Below are 19,249 nucleotides of genomic sequence, written 5' to 3'. Positions count from 1 at the left end.
CGGGCAACTCGATCTCGACCTGAAAGGTAAGCGCGTTTCGCGTCTCGTGGTAGATCGGAGGTTATCCGCGAGGGCCGAGATCGAAATCGGTCTTCGAGGGAACTCGAGGACGAATCACGTTTCCTCGTGATCTCCGAGTCGCGAGCGGTGAGCCGCGATTTCTCGAGGAACGATTCCACCGTTTACGGGTACCTCGCGTGACGAAGGGAACGAAAGAGGGACGGAGGGGCAGAGAAGAACGAACGCGTTACCGTGGTCGGGGCTTCGATCGAGATCGTGAGAATCGTTTTCTTCCAGACTCTCGAGCGGCACGAGACGCGGCGAAGAAAGAAATTGGCCAGCCTACTAAAAATTCAAAACGCGGGCGAATTTCCTCGGGAATAAATTTCCAAGTTTTCCCCGCGAGAACAGCCGAGCAAATACAGCGCGGCGAGCTCTCCCGACCCTCTCCGGAACGAAGCGGAAAGTTTGACGCATTGCCGGTGAATAAACCGAAACGATTGTTACGCAACGTTTGCCGGAAGAAAGAAGAAGGAAGGAAGGAAGGAACTTTTCAACGTGGCCCGCGACAGCGCGCGTTGTTACGTAGGTGCCGAACGTAGGTATTTCGGAACGACGCTGAAAAGGAACGACGTCTCCGAGACGCGATGCTTGAAACGCGTTCTCTTTTTCAGCCGGTCGCGTTCATCGATTCGGAACCACGCCGATGATAGACTATGAATAGCAATCGATCGAACACGACGAGCAAGTAAGTAACGCGCGCTCGTTACGAAATTTACGCGTAACCGATTTTACGGGCGACGGGATCCTGATGATCGAAAGTTGATCGTGACAGTTTCGAGTGGAAAAATCGGGACGCGACGATGGCACCGATAACCTCGTCGTCGGAGCCCGATGGAAAGGACTACCTCGTGTCGCCTCGAGGAAGAACCTCGCACCTCCGAAGACAAAGCATGTCCCTGACTGCCGTTATAAACCACAGAAGGGGACTCCTCGGGTAACGTCGACTCGTCTAATTTTCCTTCGTATTTTTCATTTACCCTCGGGGACGCGCGCGAATCACCGTCGCCGTTATTAATAACGTATCGAGGTTGAAATACGCGGTAGCTCTCGCGCGCGGTGCTGCGCCGTAAAACACGGTCCCACGGTCGCACGGTCGCACGGTCGCACGGTCGCACGGTGACGCGAGCAGCGTATAATTTCACGATCGTTGAATTCAGTTTTCGAGGGAAATATTTTCGACGCGTCGACGGTTCAGCGATTCGTTTGAATTTATATCGTCCGGTGTACCGATGCGAGAGCGAACCCGAATACGGTTAAATACGTGTATCGTCGACGCGGTCCGCGAACATCGGACGAAACGAAACCCGTTCGTTCTCGATCCGATCGGCTCGGGCCGAATGCGAAACACATAAGGAACGGGCGCTCCTTCGCCCCGTTCGACAGAGCGTTGATTTCAGGTATAGGCAGCAACGTATCCTTGCCGTCCTGCATACCCCAGGATCAAGAGTTCGTCGGGGCGGGATGCAAGCTCCAAGCGCCCCTCCCGAACGATCAAAGTCGCGCCGCGGAGAGGAACGAGATCGAGGCGCGATGCAAGCAACGACCGAACTTCTTGCCGTTGGCGCCGATGAACGCGCTCGAACCATCCGCGAGAAGCAACCGCGCGGTCTCGCGTTCCGACACCGAACGCCTCGAAATCGCGAGAATGCTACCGAGACTTTCCACCTCGGCGAAACAACGGAACGCGTTCGATCAACGATCGAACCAACCCGCGATGGACCGAAAATGCCACCCGTTGATGGTCTCGATCGTGAGCACCCTTTACGCAAATTTGCTGATCGTCGTTGGAATCGCCGTACCGGTCACGGCCAGCGTCACCGAGCGGGTACCGCAGTCTTTGAATCAGGTCGGTGAGGAAAACCGATCCCGACGATCGAACGAGAATAAACGGTTCCTTGGTTTCCCAGGGATTTTACCTCTATCTCTACCTGGTCAGCGTCGCTTTCGTGGTCGCGATGTACGTGATCGTGTTGAGGGACAAAGCCGTAAAGACTTTGACGCAAAGGGGTGAGAAGAGACGGGAAAGTTTCGCGTTCGACGAGAAGGGTGATCGCGAGAACGTCGATCAGGTAAACAGCGTTCCTGGAATTGCTTCGCGGCGCGTTTCCAGCGGTCGAATTTTCTTCCCAGATGCAACAGTACGGTAGCTTTTGTCTGAGACTCGGTGCGGTGGGATTCGGCGCCGGGTCCCTGGTGTTCACGGGACTGCAAATTGGCGCGGAAATAGCCTCCGATCCGTACAGGGCGATCACGCCGGGTGCCAGGCTACTCTTGGTCACCGCTCAGATGCACTTCATATTTCTCAACAGCAAAAGCCTCAGTTTGTCGAAACACACGGCTCTCGCGAAACTGGGCCTGATGCACATGATCGCGACCAACCTCTGCGAATGGTTACAGGTATTCGTTCGACCCGCTCCTCGGTAATACTATATTCTCACGCCTCGTGCTCGACCGTTCCGTTTCTTTTCGCAAGGCGCTCGTCGAGGAGACGCAACACGAGATCGATCAGCTGGGCCATACGCGCGACGACGAAGACGGGATCTTGAAATCTCTTCTGAGAGACGCGAGCCCGTTCCTTTTTCCCTGCACAATTGAATTCAGTTTAATTTGCGCGGTGATACTGTTCGAGATGTGGAAGAGAGTGAACGAGAAGATCGACGCAAAGGGCGAGAGTCCGACGAGATCTTCGTATCATCTTAGCATCGACTGCAGCAGCTCTCACAGGTCGGAGGGAATTTAATTAAATCGATCGGGTCGTCCCGTCGCATTCGTTAACGCGATATCGTTGAGATTTTAAAACGTCCGTCCATCGGTGATCCCGGTTTGGTTATCGACGATACCGTTTCAGGGGGCTTTTCGGCGGGATTCTGGTCGTCGCCGCGACCATACTCAGCTTGATCATGTTCTTCGTCCTGAAGGAGACCAAAATGAACATAGCGATCGTGCAAGTGACCGCGCTAGACGCGACTATACTCGCGTTAGGTAGATAACCGTTTCATTCGGGATTGTTAATCTCTGTAAGCTAGGGCGCGTGCGCGTGTGCGTGCGCGGCTCTGTGTGTGCGCGCGTTCGTTAACGTGAACCTTGCAGGGATGATCGCTTCGATCGCCGGAACCGTAAAGTTGCAAGCCTTGCAGCAAAAGATCATCAAACCGTCGGACTTGGACACGACGTTATTGGCCGCGGCCCAAGCCGGTGTTTACCTCCATTGTCTGTTCGGGGTGGTCGGCGACGTATTGACCATGGGCCCGATCTGGGTGCTGTCGCTCTTCACGGATTTATTGGCCCTGATGCAGAGCACCAGCCAAACGTTGCTGATCAAGGTAAGGGCGGCCGCGCGATCCTTTAACCGACGCGCGAGATCTTTCGATTTCTCTGAATTTCCTAGATCGCTTGGGGAAGACGTTGCTCCAGGAACAACAAACCCGGCAAGGAGCTGATCACCTTTCTGATAGTGGTCAACATCGCCCTGTGGACGGTGAACACCCTGGAGAAATCCCGCGCCGGTGTCCGACCCGATCATTTGCAATTCTTCGGCGTTTGGGCCTGGACGATCATCACCCACGTTTCCATGCCGCTCGCTATATTCTATCGATTTCACTCGGCCATATGTTTGTTCGAAATATGGAAGACCTGTTACAAGAGCAGATCCGCGAGCGCCGTGCAAACCCCCTATTAAAATCGCGCGGCGCTCCGCGGACCAGCGAATCGTTGCCTTCGAGGTTTACCGCGTGCACCGTTACTTCGAGTTTAATTACCATTTTCTCCATGGATGAGAGAAAACGCGAAAGGAAGGAGGCGGAGAAACCGAACAACGACCTTTCGGCGAATAACAACGTTAGGGAGCCTCGATGTCCGCTACCCTGCCACCGCGCGGAACTTCCGAGCTGCCGAGACAGCGCGCGCGACAAAGGGTAAAAGGGACGCGATGCGCCGGTTGCCGAATCGATAGAGAGGTGCGTACTCTTTTATCGATGTACACGGGAAAAGACACGGGGTAACGGTGATGGTGGACGTCGACGGTTTGATACGGTTTACGGTAAACACATTTGGTAGCAATCACATCACGGGGCTGGCCAAGCCTCGCTGCAGCGAGAAGTAGGCGATGCTTCGGTGGCCGGAGAAACCGAACGACCGAACGACCGAACGACCGAACGATCGAACGACCGAACGACCGAACGGTCGACCGAACGGCCGACCGAGCGCTGCCCGAAGAGGCTCTTAGTCAACCCTTTGTTGCTCCTGCCGCCACTATTGCTTCTCCCACTCTCGTACCGGACCGAGTGGAGCCGCTACTCTTGACCAAAGGCCTCTGATTTACTTAGTCTATCGAGTGCTCTCGGACTCGTCCGCCAAGAATACCGTGTATACGGTCCGCCCGTGTACCTCGTGTTTCCAAATTTCCAACTTAATGCTCCACTTACCGTGCTTCCGGCTTCCCGCGAGTCGCGATCGCTCCAAACGAGCAATCGCAACTCCTCCGCGACCGGCTGTATTTACTTTTCCCGCCTCCTTTTATCATTTTTCGACGATAAAAAAAGGAAAAGAATTTTTCGACCGAGCGAGTTTTCCTCGAAAGAACGAAGAAAAGGGAGCGGCGATTGCGGTCGGCACTGCGTCGCCGTAACAGGTTGCCATATTTTTTTTAAGGATTCAACGAGGATTTACCGTTACTACGATTCCCCGGCTTGACAGATGTACCGCTACCGATACCGTCTCCAGTCTCGCGCTGCAATCCGCGAGAAACCGACTTGCCGCTAAAAATCGGATCGAGATGACGCGACGTTCGGGCTGACCGCGGAAAAATCTCTGGCGATTTATCGGGTTTACCTGTCCGCGTCGCGTCGCGTCGCGTCGCCCGGGACGCGCCGCGCCGATTCAAAAGTCCGCGACGAAAAAGGAAAGAGACGGTAAAAAGAAGGAGAACGCGCCGTGGGCTGGCAAACCTTGATATATCCGCCAAACACAAGGAGCGGAAACGCCCAGCCGGATTTATCGGAGTTGCGGATAATGGATGGTCTGTACCGGGAGGGAAACTTTTTTTAAATAATATAACGTAGAAGCGTCGGAGAGCCTCGATTCCACGGCGATATCGGCCGTGGAAATACGCTTACATCGGCCAACAACGGGGAAACGGTTTTCCCTGTTGCGGGTACAACGTGAAAATACTGGTCCGCGCGAATCTCCGTGGAACGTTCGGTTTCTTCCTCGTCTCGTTTCTCCGGTCGAGCTACCGGTTACTAGGACGACCAACGTAAAATCGTGGAACGTTCGAAACGAAATTATCTCGCGAGCGCGGAACGCATAGGAGACGTACAAAGGGTCACCGGCGGCGTTCTTCTTCTCGTTCTCGACCCAATTACACGGGCCCGTAATGAATTTTCGATATGCTCGCTGCACCGGCGCGCTACGAGAGGCAAATAAAGGTAAAAGGAACGGAGGAAAGAAGAAACAATTATCGAGAAGCAAATTATTCGATCCTGGCGATGGCGCGCGGATGCCGCGCGGATGGCGAAGGAACGACGGAACAACTACCGGACAAAAACCACCACCGAAGGTCGTCGATTGGACGATCCTCGGGAATGTATTTAATTCGATTGGACTCTGCCGCCATCTGGACCGAGACGAAGAGAACGAGACCCCGAGAGAGAGAGAGAGAGAGAGAGAGAGAGAGAGCCCGAGTACTCGCGCGTCTAGGGTGAGGGAACCTCTGTTTCCGGCGGAAATGAGGCCTTCGCGACTCGTACTCCCATCCTCTGGCTCTTTTACCTCCGCCGAAACGCTCTTTCGTGCCACCCTTCGTCCCGGCTGGCTGTGGCCGTTCCCCTAACCGAAACCCTCTATCGCGCTCTATCTCGGGGGCGAACGCGCAAATCGTATTTATATTCCATCTCTCGCGGCCAGGTAAATATTTTTAGCAGCCACCGGTTACGGCTGTATCGCGCGAGAACTGGCTAGCCGAAAATCGTTCAAACTCCGCTCGAATACGCAGCATTGTTACACGCCCGCTCCTACGTCATCGTCGCAGCCTCCGCGCCACTTCCCGATCTCCAGCGTGCGGTGACGATCGCCCTCTTCGAATATTTCGATCTTGAATATTCACCACCGAAACGAAATTCGACGAGTTTCGACGCGTTGAACGCGCGATTGAAAATGTCGTTTGTTCACTGCGATTTACTCGATACGCGGATACGTGTACCGAGCTAATTAAATTTTACACGTATCCCGTTTACACCGGGAGCAGTTTAATGAAAAAATGAAAGGGGACGAAGAGGAGGAAGAATCGGAGGCCAGAAAGGGTCTCGTGGATGCTCGGTTCCCTCGCAGCAACGCGCGAATAGGTAGCTCGCTCGCTCGTTCGCTCGCCCGTTCGCTCGGCGAGGATGTAATTTTCGCTGTATGCCCGGATTAGAAGCCGACTCGTCGGGCTCCGCGTTCTACCGCTTGATAAGTATTGGCCCTCGTGCCTCTTGAATACGCTGGAACTGAAAAAGGGATTCCGAGATGATTTCGAAGCGATCGATCGGGCTCGAGGGTGACGTCACGGGTCACGGTGGTGCGCGGCCGTGTCGTGTCGTGTCGTGTCGTGTCGTGTCGTGTCGTGTCGTGTCGTGTCGTACCGCTGTGCCTCGTCGGGAATCTACCTACCCGTAACAACGCGGATTAACGAGAACGGCACAAGCTTCGAACAACCGTGCTACGTAAAAGCTACTTCGACGAGCTCGACGTTTCGAATCTTACGGGATCGATGTCGTCGCGGGTGTCTCCTGTTCCGCTTTTTCCTAGCGACCCGATGGAAAGGACAGATTTCGCCTCGGAAACGTTGCTACGTTACTCGGTGTTGCATCGCGGACACTTGGCTCTCGACGAAACCGACGTACGTTCGAAGAATAAAATTGCTGATCGAAAGAGCAGCTTGCGCGCCGAGTCATCGTTCTTCGAAACGAGGACAAAACTTTCACCGGACGGTATTTCTTAAAATCGGGTAAGCGGATTATCGGCAGATTCGGTAAAATAAGAAGAGAGAAAAGAGAAAAAAGAAAAAGAAACGGAAAATCGTCGCGGAAAAATGCATCGACCCGAGATACTCTTCCTCTGTCCTTTTCAATTTCAAATATCGTGAAAGATCTTGAGCGCGGACAATACGTTATTACCAATTAAGTAGGTACGTTCTTGTTATCGATTGCGTAGCGAGATGGGGTAACGTTGCGTAAGATTCCTTTAAAAAATCGATCCACATTTTACTACTTTCGTTTATTCAAGCACTTAAAACTATAAGTTACATTGTCGCGTAATGCGTAATCGACAGAATAAGAAAGTTTCGGTAGCTCGTACCTTTGGGACTTGGTTTTTCAACTTAATGTATGTTGCTGTAAAAACTTGACGATGCTCGTGCAATAACGATCTAAACACTTTGCGTTTCAAACAGATTTTTAGTTATTATTTCGTTTTTCTCTTCGAAGAGCTTCTGCGACCCTCGTGAGAATGCCACTGATTTTCCACATCCGTGTAACAACGAATCGTTTCTTGTTATTCGCGCGTAATTAAACTTGCGTCGGCTTCGGCATTCTCGTGGGTTCGGATGTTTGCGGCAGTTGAACACATTTCGCTAATGTCCGTATCTAAATCGAAAACAATAAAACGATTTATTTCGTGAGAAACCTATACGAGCGGAGAGCGCAAATTTCTTTTGTGCTTTCCCTACGAACGCACGAACAATTTTCAAAAGCTTTAAAAAGCCGGTCGTGTATCGTTGTATGTTGTAGCTTTTACTCACTTCTGGAACTCCCACTCTCGATTGTCCAGTGGACAAACTTGTCGAGTCTTCAACCAACGTGAGATGCAATGGAAATGGAATGCATGCTGGGCGAAAGAAAATTATCGAAACGTTAAAAGAAAATAATTAAAACGTATCGTTATTGCGATCGATGCTAAGTGTGCGTGTATGTATGCATGTATGTATTGTGTGTGTGTGTGTGTGTGTGGGGGGGGGGGTATATATATATATATACATATAGTGACAAAAGCTATCGGAATGAAATATGTACATTGCATACACCCCAAGCTACGGTACACTCTTCGCTGGTGGCGGATGCTTGATTCGCTTGACATTCGATGCATAAATCCATTATATGATTACGGCAGATAGCACAGTTGTCTACCACGATATCTGTGAAATAATCGAGTGCAACGTTAACGTAGAATTTCACCGATAAAGTGACGGGATAATCGCATTATATTCCGATACGAATCTATCGAGATGAGAAAATTTCTGTATACCTACCCCATGCCCAAAGTGCCACGGCGTTCCACTGAAACGAACAATTTCGTATGTTTGAATAAACGATAAGTAGAAACCGTACGAGTACGATGTAAATGACGATGCAAGAACGAGGTTAGAAATCGGCGATCGAACTGTTCAAACGTGTAACGTTTGTAATACGTTTGCGAAAAAACTTTTCGTCAGATTTTCGACTCACCTTTTTAACTTCGAAACGTTTTTTGTCTCCTTTGCTGCTACTGGAAGTTGGTAAATCACTTTCCTCGTCGTCAATATCCATCGCCGACGCCATATTTAGATTTCGATGTTTGAAAGCAACCGGCGACACCTCGTGTACGACTTTCAAAGTACGAAGAACGACTCGCCGAATTCGAGTACTCGTTTCCCGAATTATTAAATATTTTGCCCGTGGCGATGAAACGTTTTGTACTCGTCGAATACTGATACCGTAATCTTTCGATTAAGAAATATTTGGAAATCGCAATTTCGATGGAAAGAAATATTTCTGTACGTATGTATGCACGTACGCGTACGTAGTGCCGATGCGCGTCGATACTAGGTTATATTATCGGACGATGAACTAATTACTCGAAGAAACATGACAGTTACCTTGTTCGTTCGAATCCTGGATTAGAATACTTTAATTTTGCATCGATCCGAGATTTATCGTTGTACTCGTATAATCTGAAACGCACCGTAAATTGTATTATACGATGAGACGAAAGGCAGGCGTTGGCGCGATTCAAAAACAAAAGCTGGAACAAGAAAAGTATAGAGATAAAGGGACAGAGATTCAGGAAAATCAGTTCGAGCAAATGACAAAGCAAATGGAAACATTTCGCGTTAATCTCGAGGAATTCGCAACGAAGCATAAAAATGAGATTAAAAAGAATGCACGTTTCCGACGACAATTTACCGAAATGTGTGCATCGATCGGTGTGGATCCTTTAGCCTCGGGAAAAGGTTTTTGGTCGGTCCTTGGCATAGGAGACTTTTATTACGAACTGGCTGTGCAAATCGTCGAAGTTTGCATGGCCACCAATTATAAAACCGGCGGTTTGATATCGTTGGACGAACTTAGAACGAGATTGATTCAAGCCAGAGGTCGTAGAAAGGAACATCAAGAGATAACGAACGAAGATTTATTAGCCGCCGCCAAAAAATTACGAATCTTTGGAAGCGGATTTTCCGTTGTCCCGATCGGTAGAGGTAAACACTTGGTGCAATCTGTTCCGGGTGAATTGAGTATGGACCATACCACCGTATTGCAACAAGCTAGTTCATCCGGTAACGCGTACGTTTCAAAGTCTACGCTGTGTAAAGATTTACGATGGGAGATGGACCGTGCTCAAAAAGCCTTGGATCACATGGTAAAAGAAGGACTGGCGTGGATAGACGAACAAGGTGAAAACGAAATATTGTATTGGTTTCCGAGTTTATTTACGGCGTGTATCGTATCCAAAGAATAAGGACAATATCGACTGTGGTATCGATAGATAGGCAATGTTCCGAAAACTCAGAAAATATGTCTGTAGTGAAAATTGTATTTTTAACGCGAATAAATTTACAAACTCTTATAATATGTACACGATCGGATATCCGGTGTAAAATTTGTTCGGATAAAGAAGAATATCGTCACCTGATTTCGCTCGCTACGTTGAATCTGAAACGAAATATCTGGTCAATGGAAAACACGGTATCTTTATAAAAATTTATTACGCGTCTACCTTTGTATGTCTCTTAACGTATATCGAGCCATTTCTTGTTTGCAAGTTAACAATTCTGTACTCAGTTCGTTGTTTTCCTTTCTTAGCGCGCTTATTTTGCTTTTAAGTTCTTTAGTTTTTCCTTGAAATTTAGCCGTTAATAATTTTGCCTCGTCTCGCCACCTAAAATCGTACGTAGGAGGAGTTATCCGTAACCGTTTCTCTACGTAGGCGCAAAGTATCCATACCTTTTGCTCAGTTTCCGATGAACTTGAACGTGATGGATCAATTCTTTAGTCTTTTCGTCGAACTTGTGCTGCAATTTATCCATACGATCGGAGAATACGGATTGGCAGCAACGGCACTTATTTTCCACCCTGGAATGGAAATATTCCAGAGGTATGCTACGATCGATCGGAAATATTAGAAAAGGTGGATTTACTCACGTTATATCCAAAGTACGTTTGTGCTCTACATCGAACGAATACGGATTCGTTTCGACGACCAAAGCATCTTGCGATTTGTTTTCGTTCGTACTTCGGTTCGTCTTTCGAAGATCGACCTCCAATTCGTGAATTTTCTTTTCCAGCGAATGCCTTTCGTTGTCTCTCTTTTGTATTTCGTAATCAAAATCGTGTTTCAGTGACTTTAACTGCAACACGAGATTCTCTTTAACTCCCAACGTTTTAGAGAGTTGAGCCTCTAAATCGGTGTATCGGATCATTATATCTTTAGTTTCGCGATCGCTTTTCTTCGTTCGATCTTCCATACCGTGTTGTTCCAATTTCTGCAACTTATCGTTCGAAGTAACCAATCCACCTTCCAGGGTAGTAATTTTGTCCTTCAATCGGTTAATTTCCATATCGTACCTGTTCTTGGCTATCGCTTCGTCGTACGTTTGCAAACGAAGTTCCAAGCGTTTCGTTTTTTCCTCGTAATCTAACGTTTTTGCGCTCAAGTCGTTACGTATTTTGGTCAATTCCTCGTCGGTGAATTTCAAGTCTCTTTGAGTTTTCTCCACCAACGCTGCCTTTTCTCGTAATTCCGTTTTAAGCTCTTTGATCTCCGTCAAATATCTCTTTGCGTTCGATTCAATTTCATCGTGGGTTTTTTTATTCAATTCTTGTATCTTTGCGTCGTATTCGGTCGCTATTACGGCCAACCGGTACTCCACTCTGGTCTTCTCTTCCAATGCGAGCGCCTCGCGACGAAGTACCAAATCCTTTTCTCTGACCGCGGATTCTATCAGCTCAATGGCTTCCGCCATTTTATTCTTCGTTTCCTTGTCCTTCTCCATTATACCGTCCGCGTATCTTTTAACTTCGTTTAACTTTTTTTCCAATTCCAATTTGGCTCGTGCTACTTTATCCGCCTCGGATTTGGCGTAAGCCAATTCCCTTTTCAGCGTCTCTATCGTCACCTGGTTATTCCTGTCTTTTGAAACATAACGATAACGTTTCCATTTGTCGTCAAACGCTACAAATACGTGTTACTGACCTTTATCTACGGCATCGTTTCGCAAACTTTGATACTTTTCCAATAGTTCGTTCTTTTCTTTGTTCAAACTGTCGACCCTTTCCTTGCTCGTTCGATACAGCGTTTGATGTTTAACGAAATTATCTTTGGACTGCGAAAGTTTTTCCTCCAACATTTTAATAGCTTCGGAGTAACTTTCTTTGATAGCGTTCGCTCGCTCCTGATAAAACCGCGTACCTCTCTCGTTGGTACGAAGTCGTTTCGATTCTTCCTCCAAGGCGCTTACGGTGTTCAACGAAATATGCCATAGCTGCAAAACCGAATCTTTCTCCGTCTCCAACAGCGCGATACGCTCTTGCAAATTTGCAATTTCTTTCTTATACGTATCCTGGTTGTCGCATTCGTCCACGTGAATCCGGTGAAGCGATTCTCGTAGATCGTTAACCTTTTCGCTCTCGTTCCGCAGAATTTCCAATTCGGTTCGTATATTGTTTTGTTCCACCTAAAGATCACGACAAGTGATACACGATAAGTAATTGTGACCGCCGCGCGAAGCGTACAGTTAATTTTGTAGAAAATACGTAACCTTGCACAATTGCACGTCCCGTTTGAGATCCTCCACGATCCCCTGATGTTCCTCGAGTATCGCATCTCGTTCGATGCTAACGGTAAAGAAAAAGTTTATCGAATACGAACGTCGTAAACGACGGAAGACACAGAGAACGATGTATAACCTCAAAACTAACCGTTGTTTCGAAGCATCGTCCTGCTCCGTATCGAGCATTTTATCGTTAAAAGAAACGTGTACTCGACGATATTATCTCGATCGAGCGTCCATCGCGAAAAATGTGCGATTCGTTTAATTTATATTCGCAAAGCTGTACGACACAACCGAAAGAAGCGTTGTTCAGGTTCGACGCGTAAACATCAACAATTCTTCTATTATCGACGGATACGCGTAGATGCGTCGTTTGTTAGAGACGGATAAAAAGAAAAAGAAAAAGAAAAAGAGCAAAGGATAAAATTGTAGCGTCCGACGCGATATATTTGCAGCATCGAAACGAAATTGTACAAATTTGCGGGTTCGTTCGTAAAATTTACGAGAGACGTTTGAATATCGACCGAAGGAGATTCGTAAGACGACACGTTTATCGACCGTCGATAAACCCGACCGCGTTTCGACCCGACGAGAACGCGCGCAATTTTACGTAAACGGAGAATCGAATTTTCTTCGGTCGTGTACGCGTGCGCGTGCGCGTACGCGTGCGCGTGCGCGTGCGCGTGTATTGCTGTAAAACGTAATATTAATAATATCGTGGGAAAAGTCGAGTTTGCGTTTTAGCGCGCATCTTTGTTGAATTGCTCGAAGAAGGCGGGCGTCGGCTCGGCTCCGCGAAGAGATCCGTTCAGGTAATCCCGACGGGACTTTTGTTGCTCCGCGAGGTGCAGGTTCTCCTTGGCTATCTCCTTTTCAATTTCCCTGTAAAGGAACGATTCGAGAGCACAATATCGGGAAGTTTCCCGCGCGAGTAGTCGTATCGATGGAATCGGCAACGTACGTTCTCCGTCGATCGAGTTCGCGGTGATACGCGTTCGCGATACGGGCGTGCGAATTCATCGATCGGTCCCATTCGTCGTTGGTTCGCTTCTCCTCCGATTTGGTATTCTGTAAAAGAAGAATCCGCGAAATGGTTTGTGTGCGCGGCCGCGAGACCGTTCGGCTCGGTTCGGACGTTCGAGGGTGCGGTTGGTCCAATAAACGGCATCGAGACTAGGTTACGGGACTTTTACCTGGATTTCGATCATCTGACGCGCTCGCGCGTCCCTGAAAGCCTCGAGTTCGTCCTCGGTCATGCCCTTGTAGCGAGTGGCCAACGGTTTGCGGGGTCCGCGAGTGCTCTCGGCTTGCTCTTTGGCTTCCGCGAGGAAGTCCCCGGTCACGTGATTGTAGATTTCCGCCTTCTTGTCCTCCTCGTCTCGAAGGGCTTCGCAACGGCGACGTTGTTCCTGTTCCTCGGCCTGTTCGCAACGGACAGGGGCGAAAGAAACGCTCGAGAGTCGTTCGAAACTCGCGCGACACCGGGATGGAAAAAAAGTCAAGGACGGTGTACGAGAGGAGAGGGAAAGGGGGGGGGGAGCTACGCGCGACGATCGTTGGTCGTATTATTACCGAGATCCAAGTTGCTCGGTGACGTCACCGAGTTTGCTCATCGCGGCAACCTCGTAGCCGATATAAACGGTGTTCACCTTCGAGGAAGATACGCGCGCTCGAATCCGCGAGTCCCGTTCCTTTGTTCGAAAGATACAAAAGGACGGGTGTGGAAACCGATCGTCGAATCGTCGAATCGTCGAATCGTCGAATCGTCGAATCGCGAAAACGTTTCGCGGCTCGGCGTCGCTCGAGTCGAGGAGACGAGGAGTTCGAATCGATCGATAGGACGGACGGGGAGGGACCGTCGGGCGTAAAATTATCCGCGCGTCTGCTCGTTCGCGAACATCGAGGGAAAATGTGATTCTCGTTCGGTTTCGATGAATAGGAGAAAGGCTCACCAGGGCCCGATTGAATCTCGCGGTACGTTCGTTCGACCTTCGACGGCACTCTCGCTCCATCCGATCCAACATCGCGGCACGCTCGTCCCTGGAGACGATGGCTTCCTGGTACGCTTTCTCGGCTTCCTGCCGATCTCTCTCCGCCGCGGTGCGTTCGTTCCTTTGCTTCTCTATCCACCACCTGGTCTGCTCTTTTTGCGCCTCGGAGCGTTTCTTCGAGTCGGCCTCCTCGCCCTCGAATCTGCACAGTTCGACGACCGAATATTCGATATTCGCCGTTCCCGGGGACGCGTCGAAGGAACGGTGAAAGGAAATTGTCCGGAACGGGAACGGGAACGGGAACGGGAACGGGAACGGGAACGGTAATTACTTTTGCGCGCAGAGAAATCCGTGGCGACGCGGATCCTCGTCGCCGGCCGGAGCAGACCTCTTCGAAGCGTTCGGATCGTAGAGATCGTAATCCCGTCGATCCTCCGTTCGCTGGTAGCGTTGTCGAAAATGTTCGATCTCGAGGTTTATCCGTCGCCTCTCCTGCAAAACCACGGCGGGTAATACGAAACGCGAGGAGGCCGGTATCCTTTTACCTGTTCTCGTTGCTTTTCGAGGAGCAACGCGACTCTGCTGCTACGAATCAAATTCTCGTCGAGTCGGGATTCTCTGGCCCGTTCCAGCTCGCGTTGCTGTTTCTTCTCCGCGACCTGTTTGTCCAAGAATTCCTTGTCTATCTGCGAACGCGACGGAGAGAGCGCGGATAAAGACGTTTCGCGGGCAACACCCTTCTTTCCTCGAAGCTCACCCCGATTCTCCTCGATCGAGAATCGAATATTCGTTGCTTCCTCTCGTCCTGTATCCGCCTTCGGTGTTGGATAGAAGCGGCGAGCTTCGGGTCCTCCTTGGTGACGGTTTGGAACTTCAACATCGCCTCCGAGTATTACGATCGCGCGTAAACGGTAGCGACCGGAGCACGAGTGAGCTTAGCCGCGAAAGCAACGGGGATCGAGCACAATTCGTTACCATGGAGCGTTTGAACGATAAATACTTACCGCGGCGGTTTCTTTCGGGCTCGCGCGCGCCCGTAAGAATATTTTACGGCCGGCGATGCGTATTTCGGCAAGGTTCGGTCGGTAAGAGACGGGGTTGAAAGGCAAACGGTGAGGGTTCGGTGGTCGTCGCGTACGTAACCCGGGGACGAGTACGCGATACCGAAATTTTATCGTCGAGCGTTTCGACGAGTTACCGCCGAGCCGGGAACAAAGCGTCTTTGTTTCGTCGGCTCGAAACGAACCGAACCGAACCGAACTGAACCGAACCGAAACGAAACGAAACGAAACGAAACGAAACGAAGAGGAGTCACCGCGAAGCCGACCGACTCTCGTCCTCTCCGCTCGAGATATCGCCACGAATCCGCGATCCTCCTTTTTCCGCAAGTTCTGATTTTTTTATTCCGATCTTTCACGATGCACGATGACATCATTCCCCGTTCGATGCGCACATTCGACCGTCGATTATTCAGCCGTTCCGGACATTTGCACGACGGAGTCACGCGAAGAACAGCTGTCGAGCGGTAAACACGCGTCGCATTATCCGTCGATTCGGCGAAAGTCGTTACGCACGACTCGCGTTATCGCCTACGAACTACTCGCGTACCGATCGTGCGATCCTAACGGAAAACCAGAGAAGACCGTCGAGAGTCGAGAGTCGAGACTCGAAGCCTCTCAACGGCTCCTCCGAAAGGATCGTTGCACGCCGCGTCCGTTTCCACCGGATAGATTTTCAGGAAGAATTCCCGGACCGTCTTCCCCGCCGAAGAACCGACCAAGGATCTCCGATTCTTCGACGCGTCCGATGCACCGAATCGACGTTACGGTTAACGAGCGTAATTGTTTTCCACCTAGCGAGAAGACGCACGTGTCTCGGCGTGACCTATATTCGCCGTATCGGGCCATATGGCGGCCGATCGCGAGCGCGGATCGCTTAACGGGACGCGTACGCGTTCCGTACACGCCGAACGGAAATCTTTCGGTTGGGATTCGCCTCTGCGTACGCGAGCGGACCAATCGTGTACGAAAACGATCTTCGAACTTTCACGATTTTTCAACTCACGGAGATCGAACGATTCGGTAAAATTTTTCACCGCCGCGTAAACCAGCGAAGAAACGTATCGCGTCCGATCCGTTCGAGTCGTAGCCTTTTAAAATCGAACGAACGAACCGCTCGGGGCGAAGCGTCTCGCGGCAGACTTCTGGACCAACGGCCAAGCGAGAAGATAATCTTCGGAAAATCCTCTTATCGATAAGATAAGCGGTCGCGTTTCGAAAACTTGTGGCGCGTTAGGATCCATACCTACCTTCGATCGATGCTAAACGCGATTGTTCCCGTTCACACGGAAACATCGAACAACCTCGTTCGCAACCTCGAACCTTTCCTTCGGAGATTCGAAGGTTCTCGAGGTACGATTTTAAATGGAAAAGAATATCTCTCGCTCGATATTTGCGCAATTTCCTTTGCGCGATATCTTCCGATCGGATCCGGTTTCGCGAGAAACCGTATTTCTCTCGGCTCGCGAAGAACAATTACGTATCCGCGACGGATCGTAGGTGCTCGAGACGATCGCGCGACTCGATGTTTTCTTTTCGTTCGGTTGGTTACGGATACGATGTTTCTAGGAAGGAACCTCGTCGTCGGCGAACAAATGCTAAATTCCACGCGCCATTTGAAACGGATTCGCCGGGAGATTAAGGGAAAAGCACGTTCCAGGTTTTCGCGGCACCGCATACAGTCAACCCAGAAAAGATGCCCCGAAGCGAAACGAGACTCAACGGCGCCTGCGTGGCCATGTGACGTCATTGGCGAACCGGGCAGCTCGGTCGCTAGACATTCAGTCTCGCCTCAACGTCGAAGGAGGTTGTATCGGTGGCGCGCGTTCTTCGATCGAGTAGTATCGCGGAAGTAGTCGGACACCGAAGAGCACGACTACGGTCGCGTTATCCGTTGCGAGTACGCGCACACCGAAACCGAATCGAAGAAGAGTGAAAGCCGAGTGCGCGACAACCGTAAACCCCTCGGTCGCCTTCGATCGATAGATTCGTTGCGTCGAAGAGAGCTGCCGAACGTCTCGAAGAGATCGTTTCTTCGCTCGTTCTTTCCGTCTACCGTGCGAACGAGTGGTCGGTTCGCGACACGGTGGAGCGGGTCGCCGAGCTACGATAATACGATACTCGCGTCGCATCGTTCCGAGTATCGTCTCGGCGATAAACCCACGTGTCGAGCAGTGGAGAGAAATCGAAGAAGAAGAAGAAGAAGAAGAAGAAGAAAAAGAAGAATCCTCGTTCGTTCGAATGGAACGATCGTGCGCGTTACCGCGAGCGTCCGTTCCGAGCTTCTCCTACTATGCACACTGAGAGGATCGCGACTGCTATGAGAGAATGAGCTGTTCGGTGAAGATCTCGTGCGGGAAGAGCTGGAGCGGCTCCCAGCGAAGGATCAACTCCCTCGCGGAAGAAACTACGTGCCCCACGGCTGGAAGCGCGAGCTGCGCGGGTATCGCCGCCGCGGCGTCGGTCGCCGTAGCGTCGGCTTCGGCTTCGGCTTCGGCTTCGGCTTCGGCGTCGGCCACGGCCATCGCGTCCACGCCAACTACGGCCAACACCGTCGTTCAGACCACGATCGCCAACTTTGTCCAAAGAACCGCGCCGCCGCCGTCGCGTCCCGTCAGGTCGATCGCCGCTAGAAAAGGAGAGGATACCACGAAACTGTTAAAGTACATCGAGGATAACGTCATCGGCAAGAACGGCACGTTCTTCGGGCCGTTCGGCCGCAGGAAAGGTCAGTGATCAATATAGTCTCTACCCCTACCCTCCGCTACCATCCCCTTCGGCCCTCTTTCGCACCGCCCCGCCTGCACCTCGCCCTCCTCGTCACCTCTCGGCCCCCTCTCGGCCCCCTCGCGGCCCCCTCGCGGCCCCCTCGCGGCCCCCTCGCGGCCATGCTCGACGCCACGCATCGCTCGCGCCGCAAACGGACGAATCTCGTTAAGGTCGTCAACATCGTTCGATCGACGCGACGCGGAGAAAATCATAGCCGCTCGCTTACCGGTTCGAAAGCCCACGAGCGCAACGCCCGTGTCCGTTTCTTTGAAAAAGGTAACCCAGACCTAACCCGAGGGCGAACCGTACACGGTGGAGCGTATAGCCCCCGTACGTACGGACGAACGGACGGACGGACAGGTTTTTCTAGAATCGTTCTCTCGAAGCGCTTCTGCTCCGAGGGATACCCGGCAAGTGCGCTCGACGTACACCTTTCGTAACTCGATACTCGAGAGCCGCGCGGAAACCTCTCGCGTGCATGCGCGTGTTGGAACCAACTACGTATCTCTGCGATTCAGAACGTAAGAACGCGCACGCACTCGAGTATCGATCCGTCGGAAGAGAAAAATCGCCGGCAACGACGACGTCGTCGTCGTCGTCGTCGTCGTCGTCGTCGTCGTTGTTGTTGTTGTTACCGGTAAGGTCCTGTCGAAAAAGCGAGTATTTTAATTTGGAAAAAGTAGCAGAGAGAAAGAGAGGCGCAATGTATATGCTCGCGAACGTAAACACGGTTGTTCCTAAGGAGGAACTCGCGTACCGAGACCCGATTAAATATTCAGGGGCACGAACGTTTGCACGAACGTTTGCACGAACGTTTGCACGAAGGTTGGTAGTCGCGATTATTGGAGTGTCGTTGGCCCAGGATCGGGCCGAAGGCCGGTGAATTTTTCCAAGTAAGCGAGGTCGGTCCCTGTCGAACGTCGAGGCGCGTTCGGTTCGCTCGATTTCTCCTCGATTCGCAGACGGGCGATGCCGCTCGAAAGCGCGTCGCGGAAGGGCAGGGCAGGGCAGGGCAGGGCAGGGCAGGGCAGGGCAGAGGAGGACAAGGCTCTTTCTTCCGGGGCAGTTGGTAAGCACGGCGCGACGTCGCGCATCGTTTGATCGAGTTAGGCCGTAGCACCGCCCAGAACCGCTCGCTCTGGGTCTCGGAGGAGACCGGAGACCGGAGAGAGCAACAACGTCGCCTCGACGTTCAGGGACCACCTCGTGCGCGCGTTTTCCTCCTCGGCGCGCGCGATGCGAATAAATAGCCAGCAGCGTCGCGCGTTTAAACGCTTCGATTAGCGAGCGCTCGCATTCCCGATCCG

The 19,249-nt window shown here is 51.1% G+C and overlaps 6 protein-coding genes across 7 annotated transcripts in view; 3 read left to right on the top strand and 3 right to left on the bottom strand.

Annotated features, from left to right (window-relative positions):
- Positions 1-716: 716 nt before the first annotated feature.
- LOC143151470 (proton channel OtopLc) lies at positions 717-3,742 on the top strand. The gene is made up of 9 exons (XM_076320609.1): positions 717-748; positions 836-997; positions 1,447-1,909; positions 1,971-2,132; positions 2,194-2,460; positions 2,537-2,787; positions 2,912-3,045; positions 3,154-3,386; positions 3,452-3,742. Exons 1-9 carry the CDS (start codon positions 717-719, stop codon positions 3,740-3,742), a joined length of 1,995 nt encoding a protein of 664 aa, XP_076176724.1.
- A 3,556-nt stretch (positions 3,743-7,298) lies between these two features.
- Positions 7,299-8,675, bottom strand: Roc1a (Regulator of cullins 1a). Its single transcript, XM_076320468.1, has 5 exons — positions 8,544-8,675; positions 8,348-8,375; positions 8,112-8,233; positions 7,841-7,926; positions 7,299-7,685 (listed from the first exon to the last, which is right to left on the bottom strand). Exons 1-5 carry the CDS (start codon positions 8,634-8,636, stop codon positions 7,673-7,675), a joined length of 342 nt encoding a protein of 113 aa, XP_076176583.1. The 5' UTR covers positions 8,637-8,675; the 3' UTR covers positions 7,299-7,672.
- On the top strand, positions 8,128-9,930 carry Lsn (vacuolar-sorting protein SNF8). Its single transcript, XM_076320467.1, has one exon. The coding sequence runs from the start codon at positions 9,058-9,060 to the stop codon at positions 9,811-9,813; it is 756 nt and encodes a 251-aa protein (XP_076176582.1). The 5' UTR covers positions 8,128-9,057; the 3' UTR covers positions 9,814-9,930.
- Positions 9,869-12,411, bottom strand: LOC143151382 (uncharacterized). The gene is made up of 7 exons (XM_076320462.1): positions 12,273-12,411; positions 12,113-12,188; positions 11,548-12,028; positions 10,497-11,484; positions 10,299-10,427; positions 10,072-10,233; positions 9,869-10,007 (listed from the first exon to the last, which is right to left on the bottom strand). The coding sequence occupies exons 1-7, from the start codon at positions 12,308-12,310 to the stop codon at positions 9,980-9,982; spliced, it is 1,902 nt and encodes a 633-aa protein (XP_076176577.1). The 5' UTR covers positions 12,311-12,411; the 3' UTR covers positions 9,869-9,979.
- A 134-nt stretch (positions 12,412-12,545) lies between these two features.
- LOC143151383 (RIB43A-like with coiled-coils protein 2) lies at positions 12,546-15,262 on the bottom strand. Of its 2 annotated transcripts, XM_076320465.1 has the most exons (8): positions 15,120-15,249; positions 14,873-15,049; positions 14,661-14,801; positions 14,447-14,607; positions 14,077-14,317; positions 13,318-13,545; positions 13,086-13,192; positions 12,546-13,006 (listed from the first exon to the last, which is right to left on the bottom strand). In XM_076320465.1, the coding sequence occupies exons 2-8, from the start codon at positions 14,993-14,995 to the stop codon at positions 12,865-12,867; spliced, it is 1,143 nt and encodes a 380-aa protein (XP_076176580.1). In that variant the 5' UTR covers positions 14,996-15,049; positions 15,120-15,249; the 3' UTR covers positions 12,546-12,864. The 2 variants fall into 2 exon arrangements, with proteins under 2 accessions (XP_076176580.1, XP_076176578.1); XM_076320463.1 differs by having other exon boundaries at positions 14,873-15,262.
- The window catches only part of LOC143151381 (uncharacterized), a 29,641-nt gene continuing 23,268 nt past the window's right edge, over positions 12,877-19,249 (top strand). Inside the window, exons 1-2 of the mRNA XM_076320461.1 lie at positions 12,877-12,936; positions 16,743-17,901. Coding sequence (XP_076176576.1) covers positions 17,502-17,901 — 400 coding nt within the window. The 5' untranslated portion in view covers positions 12,877-12,936; positions 16,743-17,501. The remainder of the gene's footprint in view (positions 12,937-16,742; positions 17,902-19,249) is intronic.

The sequence above is a fragment of the Ptiloglossa arizonensis genome, chromosome 9, assembly GCF_051014685.1.
Source record: "Ptiloglossa arizonensis isolate GNS036 chromosome 9, iyPtiAriz1_principal, whole genome shotgun sequence".
NCBI lineage: Eukaryota > Metazoa > Arthropoda > Insecta > Hymenoptera > Colletidae > Ptiloglossa > Ptiloglossa arizonensis.
The sequence above is the reverse complement of the archived record's forward strand: the minus strand, read 5'-3'. Positions and strand labels throughout refer to the sequence as shown.